The 24,324-nt window shown below is 37.7% G+C and overlaps 1 protein-coding gene across 3 annotated transcripts in view; it reads right to left on the reverse strand.

The window, feature by feature from the left end:
• Window positions 1-19,952: 19,952 nt before the first annotated feature.
• Window positions 19,953-24,324, reverse strand: part of FMRFaR (FMRFamide Receptor) — a 275,382-nt gene continuing 271,010 nt past the window's right edge. For all 3 annotated transcript variants that reach the window (XM_074182902.1, XM_074182901.1, XM_074182903.1), the window contains one exon: window positions 19,953-23,857. In XM_074182902.1, coding sequence (XP_074039003.1) covers window positions 23,653-23,857 — 205 coding nt within the window. In that variant the 3' untranslated portion in view covers window positions 19,953-23,652. The remainder of the gene's footprint in view (window positions 23,858-24,324) is intronic.

Genomic DNA, 24,324 nt, shown 5'->3' on the forward strand with positions numbered 1-24,324 from the left:
CATTGTTCTCATCAGCGGGATTGAAAATTGGGGTCGAATTTGATTGATTCTTTGTTGGATTTATGGCGGAAGGAATAGATATCTATCTATAAAAATTTAGAGCGATTTTTTTCCATTATAGTACGGTGGTAATAAGTAGACTGTTCAAAAAATTAACTGTATGTTTGAATTTCGCGGAAAACGTACATTCATAATTTTTTGGTAATAAACAACACCGTTATCAAGCCTAAGCCACCGTATTTACCAGATTTGAGAGGAGAGGTTTCAGAAGACTTTCATATGGGAAAGGCAGAAAAGTATGAGGCATGATTTGAAATAAACTAGAAAAATTCATTGGAACTGGGAGATACTTCATGGAAATCAATATCAAAACTAACTAATGAAATTCAATTTCCATTTTCACTGTGAACGGTTTACAAAACTACGATACGTGTTTCGTCATACAACAGCATTTTCAAGCAGAATCAAATCCTGTTTGAGGAAGCTATAGGTGACACGGTTTTTTCACAGTGAATCAAAATGGAATTCCATTAGTAAGTTTCGATACTGAAAAAATTTATTATCGAGATTGTCTTGTTATATCGGATAGGTAGATATTTCGGAATATTGCAGTTTTTGACCTTCAAATGACTTTTTGCTTAGAATTGTGTATTTTTCTGGTTGACTTTCAAAATTAGACTCACAAGTCTGCCATTTTTGCCTAATTTTATTGTTTTTACGGAAAATATTTCATTTGAGAAAAATATGTTTTGAAAAAAATCTGTTTTCCCGTTCACCAGCTGTCGCACCCCTACGAATGACAACCCTCAGAAGTCAAAACTTGAGGGAGATAGGCATTGACGAGGTCTTACCTTTCAACGTGTGATTCCTAACACAAGTTGGATGATAGCAAGTGAAAATCGATTGTTCAGACTAGGGCTTGAATCAACGACCAACACGGCAGTCAATTCAACAGAGTGAACAAAGCACCCACGTCGAACCGCCTGGCTACCGACCGAACAGCCACCTCAACAATATTTCTATAATTTTCAACAACTTTTCCAGCATCAATTGATGTGTCTCAAGTTACTCTAACTCATATTGGACTCACTAATCTGCCCTTTTTGTCCAGATATTTTATTTTTTTGTCTGAAAATATTTGTTTTGAGAAACATTTCAACAATATTTCTATAATTTTCAATAGATTTTTCACCATCAATTGATGTGTCTCAAGTTACTCCAACTCATATATCCCTCAGTCAAAACTGGTTATGCTTCAGTTGCCTAGTATAAAGAAACTGTATGCACCATGACTACTAATCAAGTTCTATATCAGAACTCACAGACCCGTTAAATGAGATTTTTTTTATCTTGGCTTTGCAATATTGCACTCAATAACTTTAGGGAATGCGTGTGTGTTCATTATCAAACTGGAATGCGAATTCTTTTCATTTTTTGTTGCCTGCCAGAAAATCCATTTAAGTTGAACGCCTTCGCTATATACAGTGTATAACAACGAAAACTCAACAGAGCCGTTTTTGAATATAAAAAGTAAGATTTTTAAAAAAAGCTCGGACACGTCGATTTTTAATTAAAGGGAGACACCTTTCAGACTAATCAGATTTTTTGTAGAACGCACCCCCTCGGAGGGGTGCGTCCGACGACTCTTATTTAGATGGGGAAAGTAGGTGAGTGGCACCTTATTTCAAAGGTCTTTCGAATACCTTTACATCTTTGTTGAAAGAAAATTTTTGTAACGATCAGTTTTCGAGATAATTTGAAGATTTAAAGGTATTTTTATTGAGTTCAACTCTTTTTAAAATAAATCAAATTGTTTTAAGGTACAATTTACGTTCAGAACTTTCGTAAAAAATTAATTTTTGCTTTTTATGACAACCTGCTAATACGTGTCCATTTTAGGTATATTGAGTGGTACCTCCTTATGAAGGTTGCCTTTTGACGTGGATATTTTATGCTTCTGATAAAAATGTGAATCATACTAAAAACTTACCTACGCAACGAATACAACCTGCTGATTTCCTTGAATGCTGATGACACAGAAACGTTTAAAAAACTGTTTTAGGGTTAATAAATCCCAATAATTCTTTTTGAAGCACACACAAAAAATGTAACACCTAATAAGGGTAACTCACATAGGAAATGTTCAAAATGTGCGCCATTTTGCTCTATGCAACAATAAAGATTTTGTTCGAATTTTGCTCTTACATTATTCAACATCTCAGGAGTTATAGCACGGCCTTCATCAATATTTCTACGACGTAATTCATCCAAATTGGCTGGCTGTGTAGCATAAATTTTAGACTTTAAATATCCACACAAAAAGTAGTCCAGTGGTGTTAAATCTGGTGATAGTGCTGGCCATTCAATTGGACCTCTTCTGCCAATCCATTGTTCTTTAAAATGATTATTCAAAAAATTTCGAACCTGCTGGGCATAATGGGGTGGTGCACAGTCTTGTTGAAAATGGATAAATTCATCTTGACTTCTTGGATCCTGTTCAATTATATTTCAACTATACGAGGTTGTATTGCCTCTTCAAGAAGTTGTAAATAAGAATCACCGGTTAAATTTCCATCAATGAAAAATGGACCTATAATATGATTGCCTAATATTCCGGTCCAGACATTCAACTTTTGGGGATGTTGGGTATGTATTTCTGCGTATTGTCTTGGGTTTTCATCCGACCAATAACGGCAATTGTGACGGTTCACGCAACCATTTAAATAAAATGAGCTTTCGTCCGAAAACCAGATGTTATAAAGCAGCTCGGGATTTTGCATTAATCTCTCACTCATCCCTCACAAAACTACTGTCTTCGGTCAAAATCATGCTCATTGAGTTCATGAACAAGTTTGATTTTGTAAGGATGGAATTTGTGGTTTTTAAGGATTCTCCATGCGCTCATATGGCTTATTCCGGCCATTGCTGATAAACCTTTGGTACTTAACCTGGGATTGGCGATGACTTGACCAATCATTCCAATCGCATTATCGTCATTCACTACCCTTCTCTGAACATTTCTTTTCTTATTCAAAACCGAACCTGTCTCCCTGAATTTTGTGACCAAATCCAGACCGTAATTTCTGCTTAGGTGTTTACCAGAGTTTTGCTCGTTGAATAAAATTGATGTTCTATTAGCATTCTGGTCGTTGCCAAAAAATAAAGCAATAACTGAAACCCTTTCAGCAGTAGTGTAAGGCATTTTTAAACAAATAACAATACACGGCCCGTTCAAACAAAACAATCGAACGATGTACTAATGAAAACTGGAAGAAGAGGAGTGGGTATTGATTTTAAAAAAGGGATTTTATTTAACAAAAGACTGATAAGAAAAACTGCTTGAAAATTTTTCTATTTAGGCATACAAGTTACCGAGTGGTCTGTCTAATGTATTATTAACATGGCAATTTTAACTTCAAATTATCTCGAAAACTAATCGTTACAAAAATGTTCTTTTAACAGAATTGTAAAGGTATTCGAAAGACCTTTAAAACAAGGTGCCACTCGCCCTACTTTCCCTATCTAAATATAGGTCGTCGGACGCACCCCTCCGAGGGGATGCCTACTACAAAAAATCTGATTAGTCTGAAAGGTGTCCCCCTCTAATTAGAAATCGACGTGTCCGAGCTTTTTTTAAAAATCTTACTTTTCATATTCAAAAACGGCTCTGTTAAGTTTTCGTTGTTACACACTGTATACACCGTCAAAATTGTTAAGCCAGAGAAACGGTGATACTTGATCCACGTCATTGAAAAATCTGCTCCTGAATATATGCCTGAAACAAAATTTTTTCAAATATAATAATAATTTTTATCTGTAAAACTCGGGTCTCCGTATGGGCTCACCATTAAGTCCCATTTTGACAGATATTCTCATGGACACGCTAGAAAATACCCGCATCCTCGATAACCCCCTTTCTCAGAAACCTATTGTGTTTTGGTACAGATACGTTGATGACGTACTGGTTAGTTTTGATGGTTCAAACGGACAAATTAATCAATTTTCAAACTTATTCATCAGTGTGTATGACAAAAGTAAGTTCACAGTGGAAATTGAATAAAACAAGGAGCTTAACTTCTTAGATTTGAATATTTCAAGAGTCAATAATGGTTTTTAATTTAATATCTACCGAAAAAACACATTCACAGACTGTACAACTCCCTTCAACTCTTTAAGTCCACTCTCACATACATTATTCGTGATTAGGTTAATGGGGCAGAGAGCTTTCGCAATCCCTTTACACGAAAAGAATTTCCAGGATGGACCAAAAATAATTACAAACTGCAGTAAATAATCAGGTACCAGTTTTTCTACCAGCTTCTTTCTTTTTTTTTTGAGAGCTAGTGAAAAACTGCGTCTGCAGTTTTCATCTGTTCGACGTTTCGGCTTCTGCTGTGAAGCCATTTTCAAGAACCACTTGGAACTGAAGTTCATGACTCGACGACGGGATCGTAATCTACCTGACCCACAAGTCACTGACTTTGTTCTTGCTTTGTCAAGTTCCAAGTGAATACTGAATGTTCACTTGGAACTGGACACTTTCCAAGTGAACACTCAGTGTTCACTTGGAACTGGACAAAGCTAATCTTTTTAATTTTTATACATTATTTCAGGGATTTCAAACAATTTATATCATATTAGAAAATTGAATTCCAAACTAAAGAAATGCAATATCAAATTACTTTCAACTGAGCTGACTAATCTTTGATTTATTCAACTATTATTGAACACTTGGTGAATCACCAAATGCTTTTGAGAAAAATACATTTCATTTGTGGTTCAATCTATCAACGAACAAAAGTGATATTTGTGTTCCAAGAAAAGTACAACCTATTCTGTTTGTCGTACAATGCTTGACATAATGAACTTTGAACGTCCACCTGGTGAAGTGCTCTTTATTGAACCCGGCGGAATATGGCGTTGTTTTCTTTTATTGAAACACATTCCCAGCTTTCCCTGAAGAGCTTCGACATCAATGAAACGCCGGTTTAAGTGAGAGACGACTGTTGGAGTGTGGGTTATCGTTCCAATTCTTTTGTTTGAACTGCAATGTAACTATACGGAGTTCGTTCACTTTTTTATGGGGACAATATGTGGTCGATTTATTTCGCTGAACGGAGATAATCGGCAATTGTGTTCATGTCCAAATGACATGACTCAAGGAGATAATTTTGCAAAGTGACACAAGTAGTGAAAACCTTCACGTACCTCACGGTTGATTTATTCTTTATTTTTGTGATACATTTGTAAATTTGATTCAAAGTGAGCTAGAATAGTTCTGAACAGAAAGTCAATCATTGAAATAATAATAGTAATGTTTATTTCAGGAATAAAATACATATAAACAAGACAAAGTGCAGCAACAAAGTCAAATCAATGTGGCATATGGTACATACTATTCAAAAACAAAGAATACGTGGTAAATGAAATGTAAATTCAACAAGATGGTATTGAAGTATCAAACATAGACATGGCCAACAACTTCAATAATGAGTTCTCAAATTTCATACAGCCGCGAAATATAGACTTCGATTACATGAATAGCAATATCTCAATATGCGAAAAATCAATGTTTTTGCATCCTCTAACGGAACCCGAAATTATAGAATTGATAAAGAGCTTAAAGGATTCAAACGCAAGTGGTCACGATGAGATATCAAACGATTTATTGAAAAAATGTTCTTATGAACTTTGCAAGCCAACTTGTCTACTGATAATGGTATTTTTCCGGATAGTCTAAAACTATCAAAAGTAACATCAATTTATAAAAAGGGCATAGAAGCCTCTATGAAAACTACAGGGAAATTAGCTTACTCTCAAGTATTTCCAAGATTTTTGAACTGAATTTAAAAAATCAATTAATGTCTTTCTTCACAACAAATAACCTTTTTTCAGAAAACCAACACGGTTTCACAAAGAACAAAAGTACAGAAACAGCACTTTATGAGTTCAATGATCATGTGGTTAATGTACTTGATGATAAATTCCATATTTGCGGATTGTTCATAGACTTCTCCAGAGCTTTCGATTGCGTTAATCATGACCTGCTATTAGGGAAATTGGAAAAATATGGTGTAAGAGGAGTTGCCCTAGATTTAATTAAATGGAATGGAAAATAGAGGGCAACGTGTCAGTGTTGGAAACACTCTCAGTCAGTTGGCAATCATTAGGCAGGGTATCCCACAGGGATCAATCCTTGGACCTATACTATTTTTGATATATGCAAATGACCTGATGAAATATGTTCAAGGATTGTTAACTATTCACACAGTAGCATATGCAGATGACACACATTTCATAGTGAAGGAAATGGATGTAACGACCCTACAGGAAAGAACCCAGGATGTACATGAACAAGTAAACATGTAGGCAGAAAAAAATCACTCAATACATCTAAAACTGTGATGATGAAGTTCACAATTAGTAACTGGCCCGAACATTTTGTTATCCATGAAAATGGGGATCTGCCAATTGAATCTTGTACTTCTACAAAATTGTTAGGCGTCACCTTGGACTACAAACTCACATGGACTCGTCATATTGAGACCCTCTGTGTTAAGTTGAGAAAAAACTGCTATGCTCTGAGATTCATGGGTAATTTTTGTAGTGAAGAGATTTTTCTGAGATTATACTATGTGATTATCATTGCCGGTATTGGTTGAAGAGAATCATGAAGAGATGCTTTCAAAAATCTCAAGGCACACTAACTGTTGTTGGTCTCTATATTTATGAATTGTATATATACGTTTATAGAAACAAGCATAATACACCTTCCCAGCAACATAATTATCCAACTCGTTCTAGAGACAAACTGATGCCCAATATTCATAGAACAACCCTTTATCAGACAAGTTTTCGTCTACTCGTTATATCAGTTATTTTCGAAAAATCAACAATTCCCCTAATTTTTTATTGTCTACACCACCTCCCAATTCACTATTGTCCCACGAAGAAACAGAAAGGCTGATAGATGCATCGAGCAGTGATTCAGCCCTGAGTACCGTCGTGCTCGATGGCTCGTATTCAATCACGATCCACGGTATTTACTGTCCTCTCAGTAACTAATCTGTCGCGATCACAAAGCGAACTTCCAACCCGACGACCGATCTTATCGGGATTGTTCATTTGTTTCAGTCAACTGGAGTTTAAACTTGGAGTTTGAGAGATATTTCATTACCGTCACTTCTTGGAATATGAAATAAAATATAAGGACACTTTAGTAGGGAAACTATGTACTTCCTTCGTTGATATCACATATTTTCGTAAAGGAAGTTTTTAGTTTGTTAGAGTAGTCGATAGAATGGGTAGTAGATAAATAAACATTTTCCTCAGGTATAAACTGGATGAACTTTGAGTCACACGGAAATCACTTTTTGTCATTGAGTTTGTTATCCAAACGTAATGAAATTGAAACAGTTATCATGCACAGGAAAAATACATAACATAATATATGAAAAACTTTTGGAGTATGGAGCGCCACCATTGAACATATCCTGAAGCTGCTGGATTCCATCCAGAAAAGAGCCATTCGCCTGATTGGAGACGCGAACATCACGTGCAACTTTGATAGCCTGGAACATCGAAGAAAGGTTGGAGATTTGTCTTTCCATCATATATACTTTCATGGGAAGTGTTCAAATGACTTGGCCATTTGATTCCACCAAGAGCGGTACATATCAGAAATACGCGACGGACAGTGGCTGCTCATCGTTTTGAGGTTCAACTCAGTACACCTCGATTTTCACTCTTTGAGAATTCTTCTATTTGGAAAAGTGCGTTCATGTGTAATAGACTTCCTGAAAACATGTTTTCAAATGAAATCAATCTCCAGCGATTCAAATCCAACGTAAATGGCTACTTTCACACAGTAATTTTGTTTTCAAGCACCAAATTTTTCGGGAGTTTGCAATTGGACAATATTGATTTTGGAGAAAGTGGATTATTTGCTTTCAGTGGACTTTTATATAACGAAAAGAACTGTATAATTTCAATTACACATGCATTGAATCCTTATTGAAATACTTGAAAACATTTTCAATTTTTTATAAAAGCCACTAGCAACAAAACTAAGCGTGTTATAACAATAATAATGTTGATCTTTTCAGCGACAAAGAAAATGCAAAAATCACTTCCTAATTACCACTTCCATTGAAAATAATCAGAACCACTTTATAATTCACTTGATGCACTTATGATATGGTCAAGAAGTTCGACCACTTCCAGGCGCTTGGTTGCAAAAACGAGTAAAGTGGAAATGGCAATTTTGTAATTTCGCGAAAAATTGCTTTTTCTTAGAAAGTATTCAAGAAATATCATTAAAACGCAAGTTGAATCTATCAGGTGCATTTATCAATACTTAATTTCAGTTTCTCTGTTATTTCGAAGAAAAAATGATTTTTCACTTGAATCTCATTTGAATTTCAGAACTGACCATTTTTTGTTGCCGGGAAAATAGCCACTTCGATTATTTTCATCACAGCCCACTTGGTTTTATTTCTAGGGACGTCATTCACTCCAAAAATCCCTTCACGTGTCATCCCATCTTATCTCACCCCATCCCATCCCGTCCCGTCCCGTCCCATCCCGTCCCGTCCCGTCCCGTCCCGTCCCGTCCCGTCCCGTCCCGTCCCGTCCCGTCCCGTCCCGTCCCGTCCCGTCCCGTCCCGTCCCGTCCCGTCCCGTCCCGTCCCATCCCATCCCATCCCATCCCATCCCATCTCATCCCATCCCATCCCATCCCATCCCATCCCGTCCCATGCTATTCTATTTTGCTCGGTATTTTTCAGAAGGTACCTGAGGAACTTAACATATTTTGTATCACTCACACCCCTTTTTGGAAATAGGAAACTAGCTAACAGAATGTTTCCCTTGAAAATGAGTTTTAACATGTTTTTGGGGTGTTTTCGAATCGGCACACTATTAATTCGGATTAATTAAAATGCTGAAGTTTTCCCAGTCTATACAGATTTACTAGTATCTTTGATACCCTCTTTTCTGTAAGGGAAGGCGGTTACCCAGTCATTCTGATTTGCGAAATCGAGCGAAAATAATTTATTGCCTTTCTGAAGCTACACGTCGCGTGTATTCTTGCCTTCTTAAATTCGCCGACGGAGAATGGCAGACTTAAGTGGATATTGAACGCACTTCTCCCATCTTTGAGGGCTCCGAGACTATTGAAAAATGTTTCGAACTGTTGAGAAAGGCGCTCTTCAAAGATTCGCGAGAGAAGAAGGATGCGTGTCCTTTTGAATTGTCTGATCCATTTCAAGTTTCCACGAATGTGGAAAAAATTAAATTTTCAAACGATGTATCTTTAGAAACATTTTTACGAGAAGTGATCTATGTGCGACTATTATAGGTCTCATTTCGAATATACATTACGATTTGTTGCTATGAAGGGTGGCAATGAACTACAGATAACCTTGATTTTCTATTACTTCAACGAATCACTCACCAAAAAGTATTTTGATAAGCCATCAAGTGAAATGAACTCACATTGGAAGATGATGAAGTTGATCATTTTTATAGTTTTAAAAATGATCAACTTCATATCTTACGTGATAAATGTTTTCTTTTGAAATATGTCCCCTGAATTGTTATCCAAAATTTACGAAATATATATTAGACCAATTGTCGAGTATGCTGTGCAAGCTTGGAATCCTCACTTTGCCAAAGAGATATATGTGCTTTAGCAAACCCAAAAGGCGTATCACCAAGTTGTCGCCACAAATCCGTGACCTACTATTTATTCGTCGCCTTGCATTACATGAATTAACTTCTCTATTCGATCGTCGATTACAAGGTGATCTTATTGAAACACAACTCAGTCAATCTGGACTTTATTTTAGAACCCTTGATGTTTTCAGTGTTTATTTTTGATTACCCCACTTTCATTAGATTGTCAATTACATCTATACGCAGATGATATACAGTTAGTAATATTTGTCTTCTCATAACACCGATAAAGAAAGTTGCGTGGCCAATATAAACACAGATTTGCACAAAACATTCCTATGCTCGGAGAATCATGGACTGAAAATCAATCCAAATAAAACTTTGGCCTTATGCATAGGGTCTCAAAGACAAATAGTAGAAACTCAGTGTAACTTTAGGCTCACTTTCGATAACGCAGACATTGACTGGGTAGATGGTGCTAAAAATCTCGGCGTAACTCTTTGTCTTTCCATGAACATGTGACAAACATTTTCAAAGTATCATTCTTCAAACTCAAATCGCTATATAAATTTAAGTATCAGTTATCAGAAGAAATGAAACTCAGGTTACTTAAAACTGTTATTTAACCCCATATCGATTATTGTTGTTCGGTGTATTACAATTTTTTGCCGCGATATAACAAGCAGAAGTTGCAACGTATACAAAATGCTTGCATGCGATTCGTATGCTGTATACCATACAGTCTTCTCTTTTCTTTGTCTGCTGTGAATTTGATACATTAAAATGATTATGCTGCCTAACATTGGTTGAATAACAATATTTACTCACGTAATTTTTCATCCACTGTAGAATTCTCGGAATACATGTCTCTAGAGCCCTTATTTTTAGGAGGTTCACCTACATTTTTCACTTTTTCCAACTTGATGATTAGGCTGGATTCAATCTGCGATAACCGTAACGACTTCAAAACCTTTTTTGCGTGGTAACTATTCTAATTCGTCAATGTATATTCACAAGCAAGTCACGATGAACTGACAAAAATAGACAACCTCTAATTAACAATGAAAATTCCAATGAAGGCAGTCCTCGGAAATATCAAAATGATTCATTCTGGAGTCCCATTGTCTCAAATTGATATAAATAGGCGTCTGAAGAACTTCCACGACTTGCCCCCGATCCTTAACCCCAATTGCCGTGGCGAGGACTTAAAATAGAGTTTGTCAGTTCCATTGACCCTTTTGTGTCTGAATTCACGGATATAATAGTTCACTTTGGGGAGATTTTTCGTTTTTTTTCAGTCCAATCACACATAATTAATTTGTAACTGAAATTGATGGTACAGTTACTCATTTGAGAATATTCGGGAAAGAGAAGAAATAGTGAGTACGATCATACTTCAATGCATGACATCTGCAGAATGATAAGCTCGATTTCAAGGGTGTTAGTGCACTTTGATATTCGAACATGTTTGTAAAACTTCTCATGACGAATCCTGTTAAAACCTCCCTATTTTTTTAAATTCCAATGCTGTCTGTATGGTGTGATGAATATTTAGGGCAGAATGTTGATGGGTCCCCAAAAAATGTATGGGTGAATTGAATGCATGCCAGTGAAGTGCAAGAAAAAGTGGATGACTTGAACGCATGAAAAATATCATCATTTCACACCTCTTAAGCACTTCCTTCTACAGAAATTACTTCAAACAATCGATTTCTCCAAATTATTGAAAGGGCATATTTTCAGGAGAGATCAGTTTTTGGGAAAGAAAGTTTTTGGCCTTCTACTCCCTCATATTGATACAAAACATATGGGAATCTTGTCTAGCAGTGAGAATGACACTGTTCCATATGAGTGAAATTTCTTTCTTCTTTCTTTCATTAATTATATTGTGTAGGAATCCTGTGAACGATATCTGATTCGATCCTATTACGAATGTTTGGAATACAAACGGAATAGAGAAAAGTGTTTTTCGTATAATTCAACGTTTAGATAAAAGTATTTGTTTCAAATCCTCTGAAGTATGAAAAGAATAACAGTGGTTGTGACGGCTACTCTCCTTTGCTTGAGCCAAAGTTAGTTACATCAGCTTTTTCAAGTGAGAGCATTATGCTGAAATTCCTCCCTAATGTGGTTTAGTCCTTTGTCAAGGATTTCCTTTGTGATACAGACACTGAAAGCAGAATCCATATGGGTGTTCACGATTCTTCTCGTGGTTGATTAGTGGTTGATAGATTCGTAATTCAGAAACTGTCAAGTATATGATGGTTCTTGGTACAGATAGTTTTTCCAGTTGCCGGAAATGGCATTGTGGACGCTGTTGAGGTGCTGCAAAAAGGTGTGCAGTTCTGTGTTTCTATAGTTTGATACGGAAGAGGAGTCTGCTAGTGTTTTGCCCAATCTTCGAAGCTGTACTATCAGTGATATCGTAAACCACCATATCCTCAAATATTTGAAAGAGTTCAACATCTTGAGCAATCATCAATAAAGATCAAAAGGCGACCTTTGGTCGCCTATATTTGGTCACCATGGAGAATCAAGAGCTGTTGCGCTTGATATTTCTAAGACCTTTGACCGTGTGTGGCATGAGGGTTTGCTGGCCAAACTTGGATGCTATGGCTTGTCGAATTATTTCTGTGCATGGCTCTTTAGCTTCCTCTAAGAACCTTCCCCGCTAACGTCCGTCGATGGATATCTTTCAATACTTCTACCATCAAGGCTGGTGTTCCTCAGGGATCCATATCATCGCCATCTAGTATATCCGTGTTAGGAATCACACGTTAAAAGGTAAGACCTCATTAGTCCTTAGCTCGCACAAGTTTCTCAACTTCTGAGAGTTGTCGTTCGTTTGGGGGCGACAGCTGATTAACGGAAAAACAGATTTTGAACAGACAGATCAACGACTCATTGGAAAAAAACAAAAATCTAACAAATTGCTCTGCTGACGACAGCACACTTGTCTCATAATTTCGTTTGGATTCTACATTCTGTTTCACATGTACTCGATTTAGCTCTTTTTGGTGACATTTTTCAGCCCTGTCCAAAAATTACGACGCAATTACGTATTTTTGCCTAGAAAGTTTAAGAAAAGGTCCGAAAACGCGCCGATAAAAATTACAAAAGTTATAAACAATTGAGTGAAAAAAAAATTGGGCTTTAGTTTTTTCTTAATATCTCGGAAAATTTTCAAAATTTTGGAAATTTGAAAAAAGATTTGAAAAGTTCAATGAATTTGCTTAAAAAAAGTCTTGACTCACGAAACTGTATCTCGATCATTTATAATTTTTACAGAGCGCTGAAAATATAGCCAAAAGCGGGTAGTCTGGCTTCCGCGCGCCTTTCGTCACTCTGACATAAAAACAAAAAAAATATTTAAACATATTAAATGTAAATATTAAGGAATGAAAAAAATCATGTAATGTTGGGATACTTTAATAAACAATAATCCGTAGTAAAAAAATGTTTATCCTGATTTTAACGTTAATTATAAATTTGTTAATTAATAACTTTTTCTGAATTGAAAGTTAATATAAAAATCCCTATAATTATTAAACTAAAACCCTGGCATTTTTTCCTTTGGTGAAGTTATCCTTAATAGGCAAAAAATACCGTTGCCAAAATAAAAAAATTGTTATTTTCAATTTTTCTATTGACAATTGAAAATTATAATTTTATGAAAAACACATTACAATTTATTTTTCCACTTTTTTATTGTTCCAATGTCTCATGGCTAAAAACTGATTATTAATATTTTTTTAAATTTTTTACAGCTATTGTTAATAAATTCATTATAAACAAATACATTGTTTATATGCAATTCAAAAATTTTTTTTCTGCATTATGTTAATGGGGAAAATCATGATTTCTGGAAAAAAAATGGTTTCTTAAAAAAATTTCTTTGTTGCTGAAAAATGCGTTTGTTAATTAACAATCGTTTTTTGCAACTATTTATCAAAATCAAGGAACCGTTTTTTTCAAATCATAAATTTTATTGTTCTTTTTTATTTTATTCTTTTTTTAATTATTTATTAAAAAAATTTTTTATGAACAAATTATTTTATATTATTTTATTTTCAATACTTTGTTCTATAATGAAAGTAACTATTTGTTTTTTTTTGATTCATTCTATTTTTTATAAAACTTTCAATATTGTGATACCTTGATTCTTGTCTTTTTCATTCGCTCCTTCGCTTTTATAATTATAATAACTTTCAAACTATTGCAGTTATGATACAAGTTTTTTTTGTTCATTATGAATTTATTAACAATTATTATAAATATTATTATTATTATTATCATTTTTTTCACTGTAGTATGCGCCGGTCAGGCCCTATCCCCCGGAGCACCGATACATTCGGAAGGGCGCGCCAGCATTATCAACTAATGACCACTTCCCACACCGTGAGTTAAGTGATCATTGGGTCCGAGAATCATGTGCCCTGAGCAAGCGCAGTGAGCCAAGAATGACAGCCTTCTGCATCTGTGCGGCTAAGATTTCTGCCTTAGTGCGGCAAGCCGGTATGATTTTAAGATTCGAGAGTAGAGATGACATCATTCCACCAAGGACTCCAACAAACAGAGCGACAATCTTGACAGAGTGATCTGGATAGAGTCTGCGGAGTTCGAAGAGAAACTCTCGATATTTTATCCGTTTTTCTTCCTCTTTCCTGACGATATTCGTCTCGCCAGGAGCTGAAAACTCCACGACAAACATCGTTTTGGTCTGGTGGTCGAGAAGGACTACATCAGGCTCATTAGCTTGTATGAGCCTGAGGGTGGGGAACGAATAGTTCCAATAAATTCGGCACTTCTCGTTCCCCACGACGGATTCAATATCCCCCGGAGCGTAGGGCAACACCGGTGTCTCGTCAATACCGTAAGAGTGCCGTAGATGGTAATATAGCACTCTTAGGGCCGCGTTATGTCGATGGATATAGTCCGAGACCGCATGTGCTGGACATGCTGATAGCAAGTGCATTAAGGTGTCGGGCGCCTCGTGGCAGGCCCTGCACCTTGTGTCAGGAACGTCTGTACCCATCACGCGGTAGACTAAGGTAGACTAAGGTGTTGAAGACACCATCCTGGCAAGCTATGATGAACCCCTCAGTTTCCGACTTCAGCCCACTCGACCTGAGAAAAGCGAAGGTCAGGCGCTTTGATAAGCCAAGGTCTTCAATGTTATTGAAGAAGACCCCATGCATTGGCTTATCCTTGTGTCTCCGCAGGAGTAAGGTGATCTCTGCGGCTTTTATCTGAGCTTTTTGCTGAACGGGTTCCAACTCGGTGACAGAGTCGAAAACTATACCGAGTTCATCAGCTGCTCGAGCAGCTGCCTGCGTTACACATCTATCGATGAGCAGGTTCTCTTTACATCCAGCGACTCCTCTCTTCGACCCTCTCTGCTCATATATCCGTTCGAACACTCGGTAAACTGCGGTGAGTATTCGTGTGTATTAGATGCTTGTAAACAACTACACGAATTCAAGCATGTTATCGGTCTGTAATTCTTAGGAATCGACAAATTTCCGCTTTTGGGGATAAGAACGGTCCGCCCCTCGACAAACCAATCCGAAATCGGCTGCTCTCCATCCAGCCATGAGTTGAAAACTCTGGCCAGATGGCGGTGGGTACTTGGTAGTTTTTTCCACCAATAAGTGTTCAGCCCATCTGGGCCTGGAGCAGCAAAGTTCTTGGAACCAACGAGGGCCCTTCGAACGTCATCCGGGGTTATCGGGTTGCGCAGTTCATTGGGCTCAGGCTGTCGAAGCTCTCTGTTGAAAGCTTCGAACTGCGCTAGGGCTGGAGTGTCTAAGTTGAGTGGCTGCGGGTGTTCATAGATATCCTTCCAGAAGGATTCCACCTGATCAGCGGTCGGCGGATTATCCACAACACGTGGAGGCTCTTGGAATAAGCGAGAAGGTTTCTCGCGGAACCTAAGGTTTTCCGCGATACTTCTCGCTCGCCTCACTAGTGACTTCTTAGCAGCCACCAGCATTCGTATCCTATCAAGGCAGTGCTGTTTGGTGGTCAGCAGCACGCCTTGGCTTAAAGTCTGATGGATACGTCGTAGATTGGCGGCTATTCGCCGCACTGCGGGCGTGAAAGGCCTGTTGGCCGCCCTGTAATCCATCACACATTGGATACGAGACGCGTGTTGTCTCGCCGACGTGATCTTAGCCTCCATCTTGTGTACACGCCGTTCAATCTTCCGAACCGCAAGGCCGGGATTTCGTCCTTCCGATTCGGTAAGCGATTGGACGACGTTATACACGGCGGTGTTGATTTGCCAGATGTCAGCCTCTTCTGTAGAACACTATGAACCTCCGCATCCAAACGAGCCAGTTCTTGTGGCTTCAGGGGCTTAATCCTGTGGAGCGCCCTGCGTGTTCTGATTGTCGTCTCCATTGGTGGTATGATGCGAGTCTCCTCTCCAGCTGTGCCGACGGGTGGTAGAGCTGTCACTTCTACCACTTCGTTAGCAGGCTGGGAAGAAGCTAAATAGCCCTGCCGCCGAAGATGAGATACATAATCCCTAAGGTTTTGGGCGGAAAAGGCGGCATGCTCCGGATGTGTTTCACTCCACAGAGCATGCAATCTCGCCATGTACCCTCTTCGCGCAGGCTCACTACTCTCGAAGCAATGCATAAGGCTATCTCTTAGCTCATGCGTCCACTCAAAACGTCCGTTTTCATTGCCAGGGTTGTCATCAGTTGGCAAATCATCGTTATGGGCCCCACCACCTTGCCTCTGACCCCTCCGAGCGGGTCGATTGTGGGGGCCCCTTCCTTGATTATTGGAAACCAAGTGTTGGGTCCACCGGGTGGTTAGCCCAGTGGACCCACGGCTGGCACCGGAGGAAGAATAGTGTTCTCCTTTCCGGGTGCGCCTGGGCTGCCGGTCCGGTTTTGCACCAGTTGCTCGGGTAAGTGGTGTCGCAACTCGCCAAGGGTGTTAGTGGCCATCCCTGTTATGCTTATTATTATTATTATTATTATTATAGAAATCCAACCATATTGAAGACATTCCGGATTGTTATTTATGTACTTCAATGGATCCATTGTTTCATATTGTAGTTTGTGGCACTCAACGAATATCTCAAACTGCGTTGAAACAAGGCCCCTGTAACTTTTCCAAACTGTTTATCATTCGACATCGTTTCACAGTGTGAAAGGGTAAACAACTAGTATCTGCACCCTGGAACGTTGTTGAATTTATGCGATGTACCGGCATTTTCGTCGGAAGATGTGAAATGTGTAGAAAATTCAAATTGACTTCAGTGAAATGTGATCATTTCTGAAGAGGAAAGTTGGGAAAACAAGCTGCCTCGCCTGAAAATCGGGTTTCCATCCGCATGAAGGGAACTTTGCCTTGTTCGTTGTTTTGATTAAATTGTTGGGATAGTTTGAATTGGCAGAGGAATGGTTGGATCTTTATTGGATCTTTCTCATGGTCAAGGGCTGGAAAGTTTTAATGATTCCATACTCGTATATTATTAGAGAATGAATTTTCACAATATCGGATTAACATCCCCAACTGTTCGAGGCGTACAAATGTTCAGAGGAAAAATACTCAGATAGAGTAATTATATTAATTCATGGGGGGTAACATAAATAACAAATGAAATGATCCATTCTACTTGCACAAAAATATGACGGAAAGAAAGAGTTTCGCTTTCTACATCTTCATACAAAAAAAGTGGGAATCTTCCGAAGAAAGGAAGAAAGCAATTAGTTATGTAGTCAGTTATTGAAAGCATTTATCTTTTAAAAAAAATTCAGATCAGTATTGGGTCAGAAAGTTTGTACGTACTGGCATTCAGATAAGAGCAATGCATGTACTTTCCAGCGTGGGGTATCGTGACGATGTCAGACAAAAATTTATTGATCTCAAAGTCATGACTATTCCATCAAGATACATATACGAATGCATTTTCTATATGCGTGAAAATATCAGCCAATACAAAACTCAAAGCAATGTACATAATCACCATACAAGGAAAAGAGACAATATGAGAATGACTATTAGACTACATAAATCTAGGAATTCTTCACTTTGATATGCTCCAGAATTCTACAACAAACCTTGCCAGATCAGGGATCTTGAAGCAAATAAACTGATTATTCAACAAAACCTTCTACAGCGACGATGAATTCCTTAACAGTGGATTTGAAATGAAATGTAATCTTTAGAATGATATATTTATTGTATTTGTTTTCTTATAAAATACAATATACTGAATCAAAACCAACACGGATTCAGGGAAAACTAGTCAACCGGAACGATAACAACTTCTTTTGTACAACTGATTAATAACAAGATGGATAAAAATGAGTTTATTCTCGGACTGTTTTTTGAACTCTTGCGTGCCTTCGATAGCCTCAATTTTGATTTTATATTGTCAAAATTATCAGCAATAGGACTACGAGGTAATATACTTGATTGGATTCAGTCATTCCTACAAGGGCGAAGACTAATTGTGAAGGTGACTAATGAAATTTCAGACGAATACCTGGTTAATTCGGTAATACCTCAAGGAACTGTGCTCGCTCCCCTGATTTTTCTATCATTCATCAATGATCTACCTGACTACATGAGTTACGGCGAAGTATTTATGTATGCAGACGACACATCTATAATCTCATCTAGCATAAACGAAGATGAAGTGATATTTGAAACAAAAAAGGTCCTCCACGAATTCGATGAATGGCGTCACAAAATTCGCCTAATGATGAACCACTCAAAGACAACACTATTAAGATTCCACAGACCCTGTGTAGATCCTATTATCGCCCAAAATATCACATTTAGACAATATAGTTTCCTATTCAATTCCAAATGCAATTTTTCAGACACAGTTCTAGATGAAACTCTCCGCTGGGACGAATACATTAACAGCATTTGCTCTGAACTAAGTAAACAATACTTTGCCATAAATAACCTGAGAAGCAGCCTGAACGAAGAAGGGCTAATCGAAGTCTACTATGCCCTCGTCTACTCGACTATTAGTTACAACATCTTAGTCTATGGGCTAGCAACTTCCAGTATCAGAGTTTTTCTGGCACAAAAAAGAATAATTCGTGCTATGTTCAGACTAGACTGTCGTGAGTCCAAACTTTCCAATTACATTGAAGTTTCAGGAAATGTACAATGTTTACAATGTACATGTTTACAAGACAAAAGTTAAGCAACTATTATTGTCAAAAAACTGTTATACTCTTGAGTAGTTTCAGCCGTAACTTCATTTTCCATGTCCTAGATCAATTGCCCTAACACCAAACTGATATTTTTGCACTCGGCGCGCGTTTCGCCAACAAAGTAAGCATCCTCAGGGGAAGGAAATTGATACCTAGTCTAGTCTGGTTAGTCCTCATATACTAAAATTTGTTACCTGAGGTTGTATACCTGAAGTCCAATATGGAATTTCTGGGTCCCTTGTCGCCATTCATGCTGTTTGCTATTTCTAGACTCTCACATGCATCGAGTAGCCTGGTGTCATGCACATGCTTAATCAGTTTCAGATTGTTTTCACCAATTCTGTAGTCCTTGTCTAGAGCATGTTGGGCGACACTGAATTTTTCTATCCCTCCGTATTCCATGTGTGCACAATGGTCCTTGAAGCGGGTTTTAATCGCTCGTCGGCTCTGGCCGATGTATTTGCTGTTGCAATCTTGACAACTGATTTCGTAAATCCCCGACCTTTCTGTGTTTTCTAGTCTATCTTTTGGATTACCAAGAAGCTGTTGCAATTTATGAGAAGTTTTATATGCACCTTTCATATTATCTTTATCGAATATCTGTTGAAGCCCTCTCGTGTATTGGGGTTCATATGGGATTACTATAAACTTGTTATTACTCTCCTCTTTTTGAAAAGTCGAAGATTTACGAAGTGCTTCCCTTAACTTGCATTTTCTAATTATCTTGTCAACTATATCTGGGTTAAAACCGTTGCTTCAGCTACAGTTCCAATCTCATCGTTATATACTTAGAATTAGTTACTTAATATATTTTATATTACCAATACCAATCTCCCCTGTTTCGATGATCTTTATGTGTACAGAGTTTCTGAAGAAGATCGTATAAAGTCTCCATAATTTGAACAGAAAAAAGATTTATCCTTTTCTATCGTCTACGAAACCTTAATATCTGTATCTGTAGAGTAGGGAGGGAGTTGTTTACTAGATTTTGATCATCTGATCCTGATTGGTCTCAGAATGGACACAAAAATAGCATTTCTGCATATTAGCATGTTATCAGGAAGTTCCTTCGAATGAAACAGGAAATTATAGGAACTGAAATTTTTATTGGACAAAATAAATATCATGAACAGTCACACATGTCTGCTAATTACATTGCATTTGTATCAGATTATGTTCTAGAACCACCGTTAACAAAGGTGAACAATATTTTCTGAATTTTAGAAGTGTGTATACAATCAGAGTACCTATTTCAATTCGGTTTTGAAGGTCGTCGATTTTTGAAATTTGTTTCTGACGTCTCCCCGACACGAATGGCTAGATTCTCCAGAGGTTTATACATAGTGGGCCAAATTTGAAGGGAAACTCATGTTTTCATCAGATGAGAACTGATGTCTGTGTCTGAGGGTCAAATTTCACAATGAACCCATTTCCGAAAAACATCGAGTTTTTCATAAAATTTGACCTTAAAATTTATCTAGTTTGAAAACAGGAGTTTCCCTTCGGAAATATGCAATTTGACTCACTATGTACCTCTTCAGTTCATCTCCGATGATTTTATGACTCAAGGTGTACGAAAGCATTCTGATAACAAGTATTTTGCTTGTTAATTCTCTACCTCCATTCAATTGGGAGTCGATCGGTGAGGAATTTGAAAGAAGAATAAGAACAAAAAATATACTGAAATCGCAGTTTGTTCGGATCCACAGATGGTAGATGGTGTGTTAATGCCATTATGATGTACATCAACTTCGTAAGAAATGAAACATTAATCGATTCTAACAGTCTGGTGATACAACTCCATTAAACTTCATGATAGAGTCTATCACTGAATTATTCACATTCATTCATGAAAATAAACTTCACACTATTATCAAGCACTCCCGAGTCAGACTTATATCATAACTTCATCACCATTCATGAATTAATAATGATTTTTTCGATAGATTTTCATTATGACTACCATCATGCTGACTGTTTTATTTTTCTATGTTTCAAATAGTACTAGAGGTTTCACAGTATAGTCCTTGGATATATTGTAGAGGTTTTCGATATTTCTCCAACCTTGTTCTAATCTATATAATTTCGCTACATCTATTATTTACACTTTTTGTATAGAATGTATACATACAGTTTTTGAAAGTGACTGAATAATGAAATATATTGGTTATCTATCTTCGTAAAACATTCAGAGAGGCTGCCACTATTATAAACCTGGAATCACTTTCCACGCCGTGTTGCGAATGACTTGTGGATTCATTTATAACCTGACTAAACGTGATGAGCTAAGAATGATATCCATTCATCAACATTTCTGAAGTTTTAGGCCAACTCATTGAAATCCCAAGTTACGGAAGTACATTCACTTACTGAGAAAGTAGATGAGAAAACTCAGTCACATAATGAGGGGCAATTGGAAAACCCTATTTAAAAAATTAGTATATTACTACTGTGTATCTGATGTTTTTTACGTAACTTTCATCTCTTCCTATTCTGATTTCTTCTTTAGAAAACAAATTATTGAAAAATATTTCTACGTCCATGTCGACTTTATGAAATGATCGAGCGAACGAACCGCCACTGGCAACGGAGTGTGTATGACGTCACATCGGCGCGCTGAGTATCAAGTGATTCCGTGAATCGAGCTCGAAAATACGCAAAGGCGAATGAATGTCCTATAGAAACCGTCAAGTAATCTCGAGAAGTTTGAAGATGATACAAGAGATATGAGAGTATCGACCAACAGGAGTTGGTTGAATTAAAATGCGAATCAGTTCAGTATCAAGAACACACGTATAGGCTTAACAATTCTTTGTCTATGGTGAATACCCCAGCGAATGAGATCAACTAGATGGAGGATATGGCAGGTATTATCAAGTTGTTGGATGAACAAAAAATACGTAGGAGAGCAGAAAAGAAAGAAGAAGGAAGAGAAAGAAAGCAGAGAAGGTAGAAGGTAGGGAAGAAGTGCAGAGAGGAAAGGTGAAAGGATATCAAAGGGGCCCGAGGTGGAGTCCAGGATGAGAAGCATACGTTAGGCTCCCGAGTGTTATGAGTTGAAGACGAGTTGGAAAAAATCAATCAATGAGTCATGGAAGGAATGGATGATGAACAGAATGAACATGTGAACAAATCAAACAGTGATATTATGATCAGTCAACACAAGTCACGTGCCACAGAGAACACAAGGATGTATTTACTGCCAATAGCTAGATCAAGATGAAAAAGTCTACTGTCTCGTGAAAGATCTGCGTGGTAAAGCACTGAGAATCTGAAGAACAGATTGGAATGCACATTTTCATCTTGACGTTAGGTAGACATCCAACGAACTGGTAGATGCTGTTGAGGAAAGCAACCTGATAAAGCTTCTTCTAAAGATAAAGTCAATAAAACCATCATACAAACTATCCCTAAATCAAGCAAGTTCCATGAAAAACAGCAAAGGAAAAACAGCAAAAGGGGCTTCATTGAGGATATTCGTCCATGCATTTTTGAGAAAACATCTACAGATTATCAGAGACTGGAAGAAAAAGAGGATGAAATGGAAAGCCAAAGAAATAAAGTTCTGAACAAAAAATTGCAGTTCTCACACTACACATATATGGAGACCAAGGAGAGAAAAGACTTGGTCTACTGTAGTCGTACACGTTGAAAGGCCTCCTTAATAAAATCAACCTTTTCAGAAAGGAAACTTCCAAGATGATTGAGAAATAATAAAGCAAACTAGTTACTCGAGAAGGAGTTATTTGAAGAGAAAGACAATGTTACGCCCATGGCGAGTATAAAAAAAGATCAAGTGAATGAAGCCTCACTGACAAATCCGACAACCTAGCTGCTGACGTCACATCAATGTCCTGATTATATAATACATCCAATTCTATGAAATAGACGAAGGTGAATAAAGGTCCTATAGGAGCCGCCAAATAATTCAGTCGACCATACAAGATCATTCGGAAGTATTATATATTATCCTCTGAAGGGAGCCAGTTTCAATTATAATGCAGATCAGTCCGAACAAGCGACAGTGGAATTGGAACAATAATCACAAAATGTGACTGAAGAACAGGGTCGAGTTGTGATTTGTATTATTGAATGAAAGTGTTGAATTTGAGAATTATTCACTGAGAATGCAGTCATGGGCGTAACATTAGTGACAGCGGGATGTCGGTAAAACTACTTCCATTTGGAACGTACCGAAATTATTCATTCGAAATCATCAATAATGTGTGATAATGATAATGTGTTAGAACTCTGAATCATTCTAAATGAGTCAGTGAGGTTGAGGAATGATGGTTCAGCATGAAACATAATAATTTTTCAATAATTTATCAGTCGTGAGGTTGAGGAATGGTGGTTCAGCATGAAATATAATAATTTATCAGATCCTCACTGTATACTTTTCTAATGAAGAGGAAACAAATCTAATTCATCACTTAAAGAGGCTCCAGGAAATATAGTTTTGGGCCAGTAACTGTGGGAATTTCTTGCGGGGATCATTTTGGCAATCAAAAACGATGAGATTGATATACAGTCTCGGACTCGAGATTTTACGAATGATACTTTAAGGATTTTCCGATTGTGATGCCCCACCTACGTCATCTAATATAGAAAAAACCATTACTTCTGGTGATATTCCATTTCCAGCCACTTTCAACTTCTCGAAACACATTCACCTGCTCTATTCGAGCTCGACCTGTATCCGGAAAAAATCGTGGATATCCTTCAAGGACGTCTCTCCAGGGTGTCACACGGATGACTCCTGGACGATGTCCTGAGGCAGCCACCGTCAGTCGGACGGAACGTAAGTGTGCGTCGTGTATGTGCTGATGTCCTTGCTGAGCCGATGGGCGGGGTAGTAGACACACGGTCCCGGACTAGAGTTCCGGTACCGGTTGTGATCCCTGGTCGAAGAGTGCCTGGAAGAACCATTCGTCCTGGTGGTTCCATGCGTGAATCCGTTCCTACTGATGCTGGTGTTGTGACGCTGCAACCTACAAGAGATGATTGTGTGAGGGATCTGTTTCAGCAGAAGACTTATTGACTTATTAAAATCAAAACTTGATTGAATTTGTTTCACTGAGACAAATATAAGATTGTTTCAAAAGATTTATCCGTTTCAATGGCATGTGATTTTGTAGCTCCATATCTCAATAAATACTTATTCTACTGTGTCGCGGTGAATACTGATCGATAGAGAATTTTGTATGATATACAGGGTGGGCCATCGAAAACTTGACATGGAGGTTTTGGGTACTAAATTTGAAAATCCGAAAAAACGCTCAGACAGGTCGATTTTTATTGGGAGGGGGACAGTTTGTTTTTCCCATTTACATCGTCGTCACTTCAACCCCGGAGCAGAGGGGTGAACAACCCTTGGAATTTCAATAGGGAATAGGGGGAGAGTCGTACATCGTTTGAAAGATCTTGGAATTCTCTAAACAATGGTGTACATTTTTTT

Source organism: Leptinotarsa decemlineata, unplaced genomic scaffold (genome assembly GCF_025532065.1).
Source record: "Leptinotarsa decemlineata unplaced genomic scaffold, Ldec_3_MD MMD2_tig00026330_RagTag_RagTag, whole genome shotgun sequence".
Taxonomy (NCBI): domain Eukaryota; kingdom Metazoa; phylum Arthropoda; class Insecta; order Coleoptera; family Chrysomelidae; genus Leptinotarsa; species Leptinotarsa decemlineata.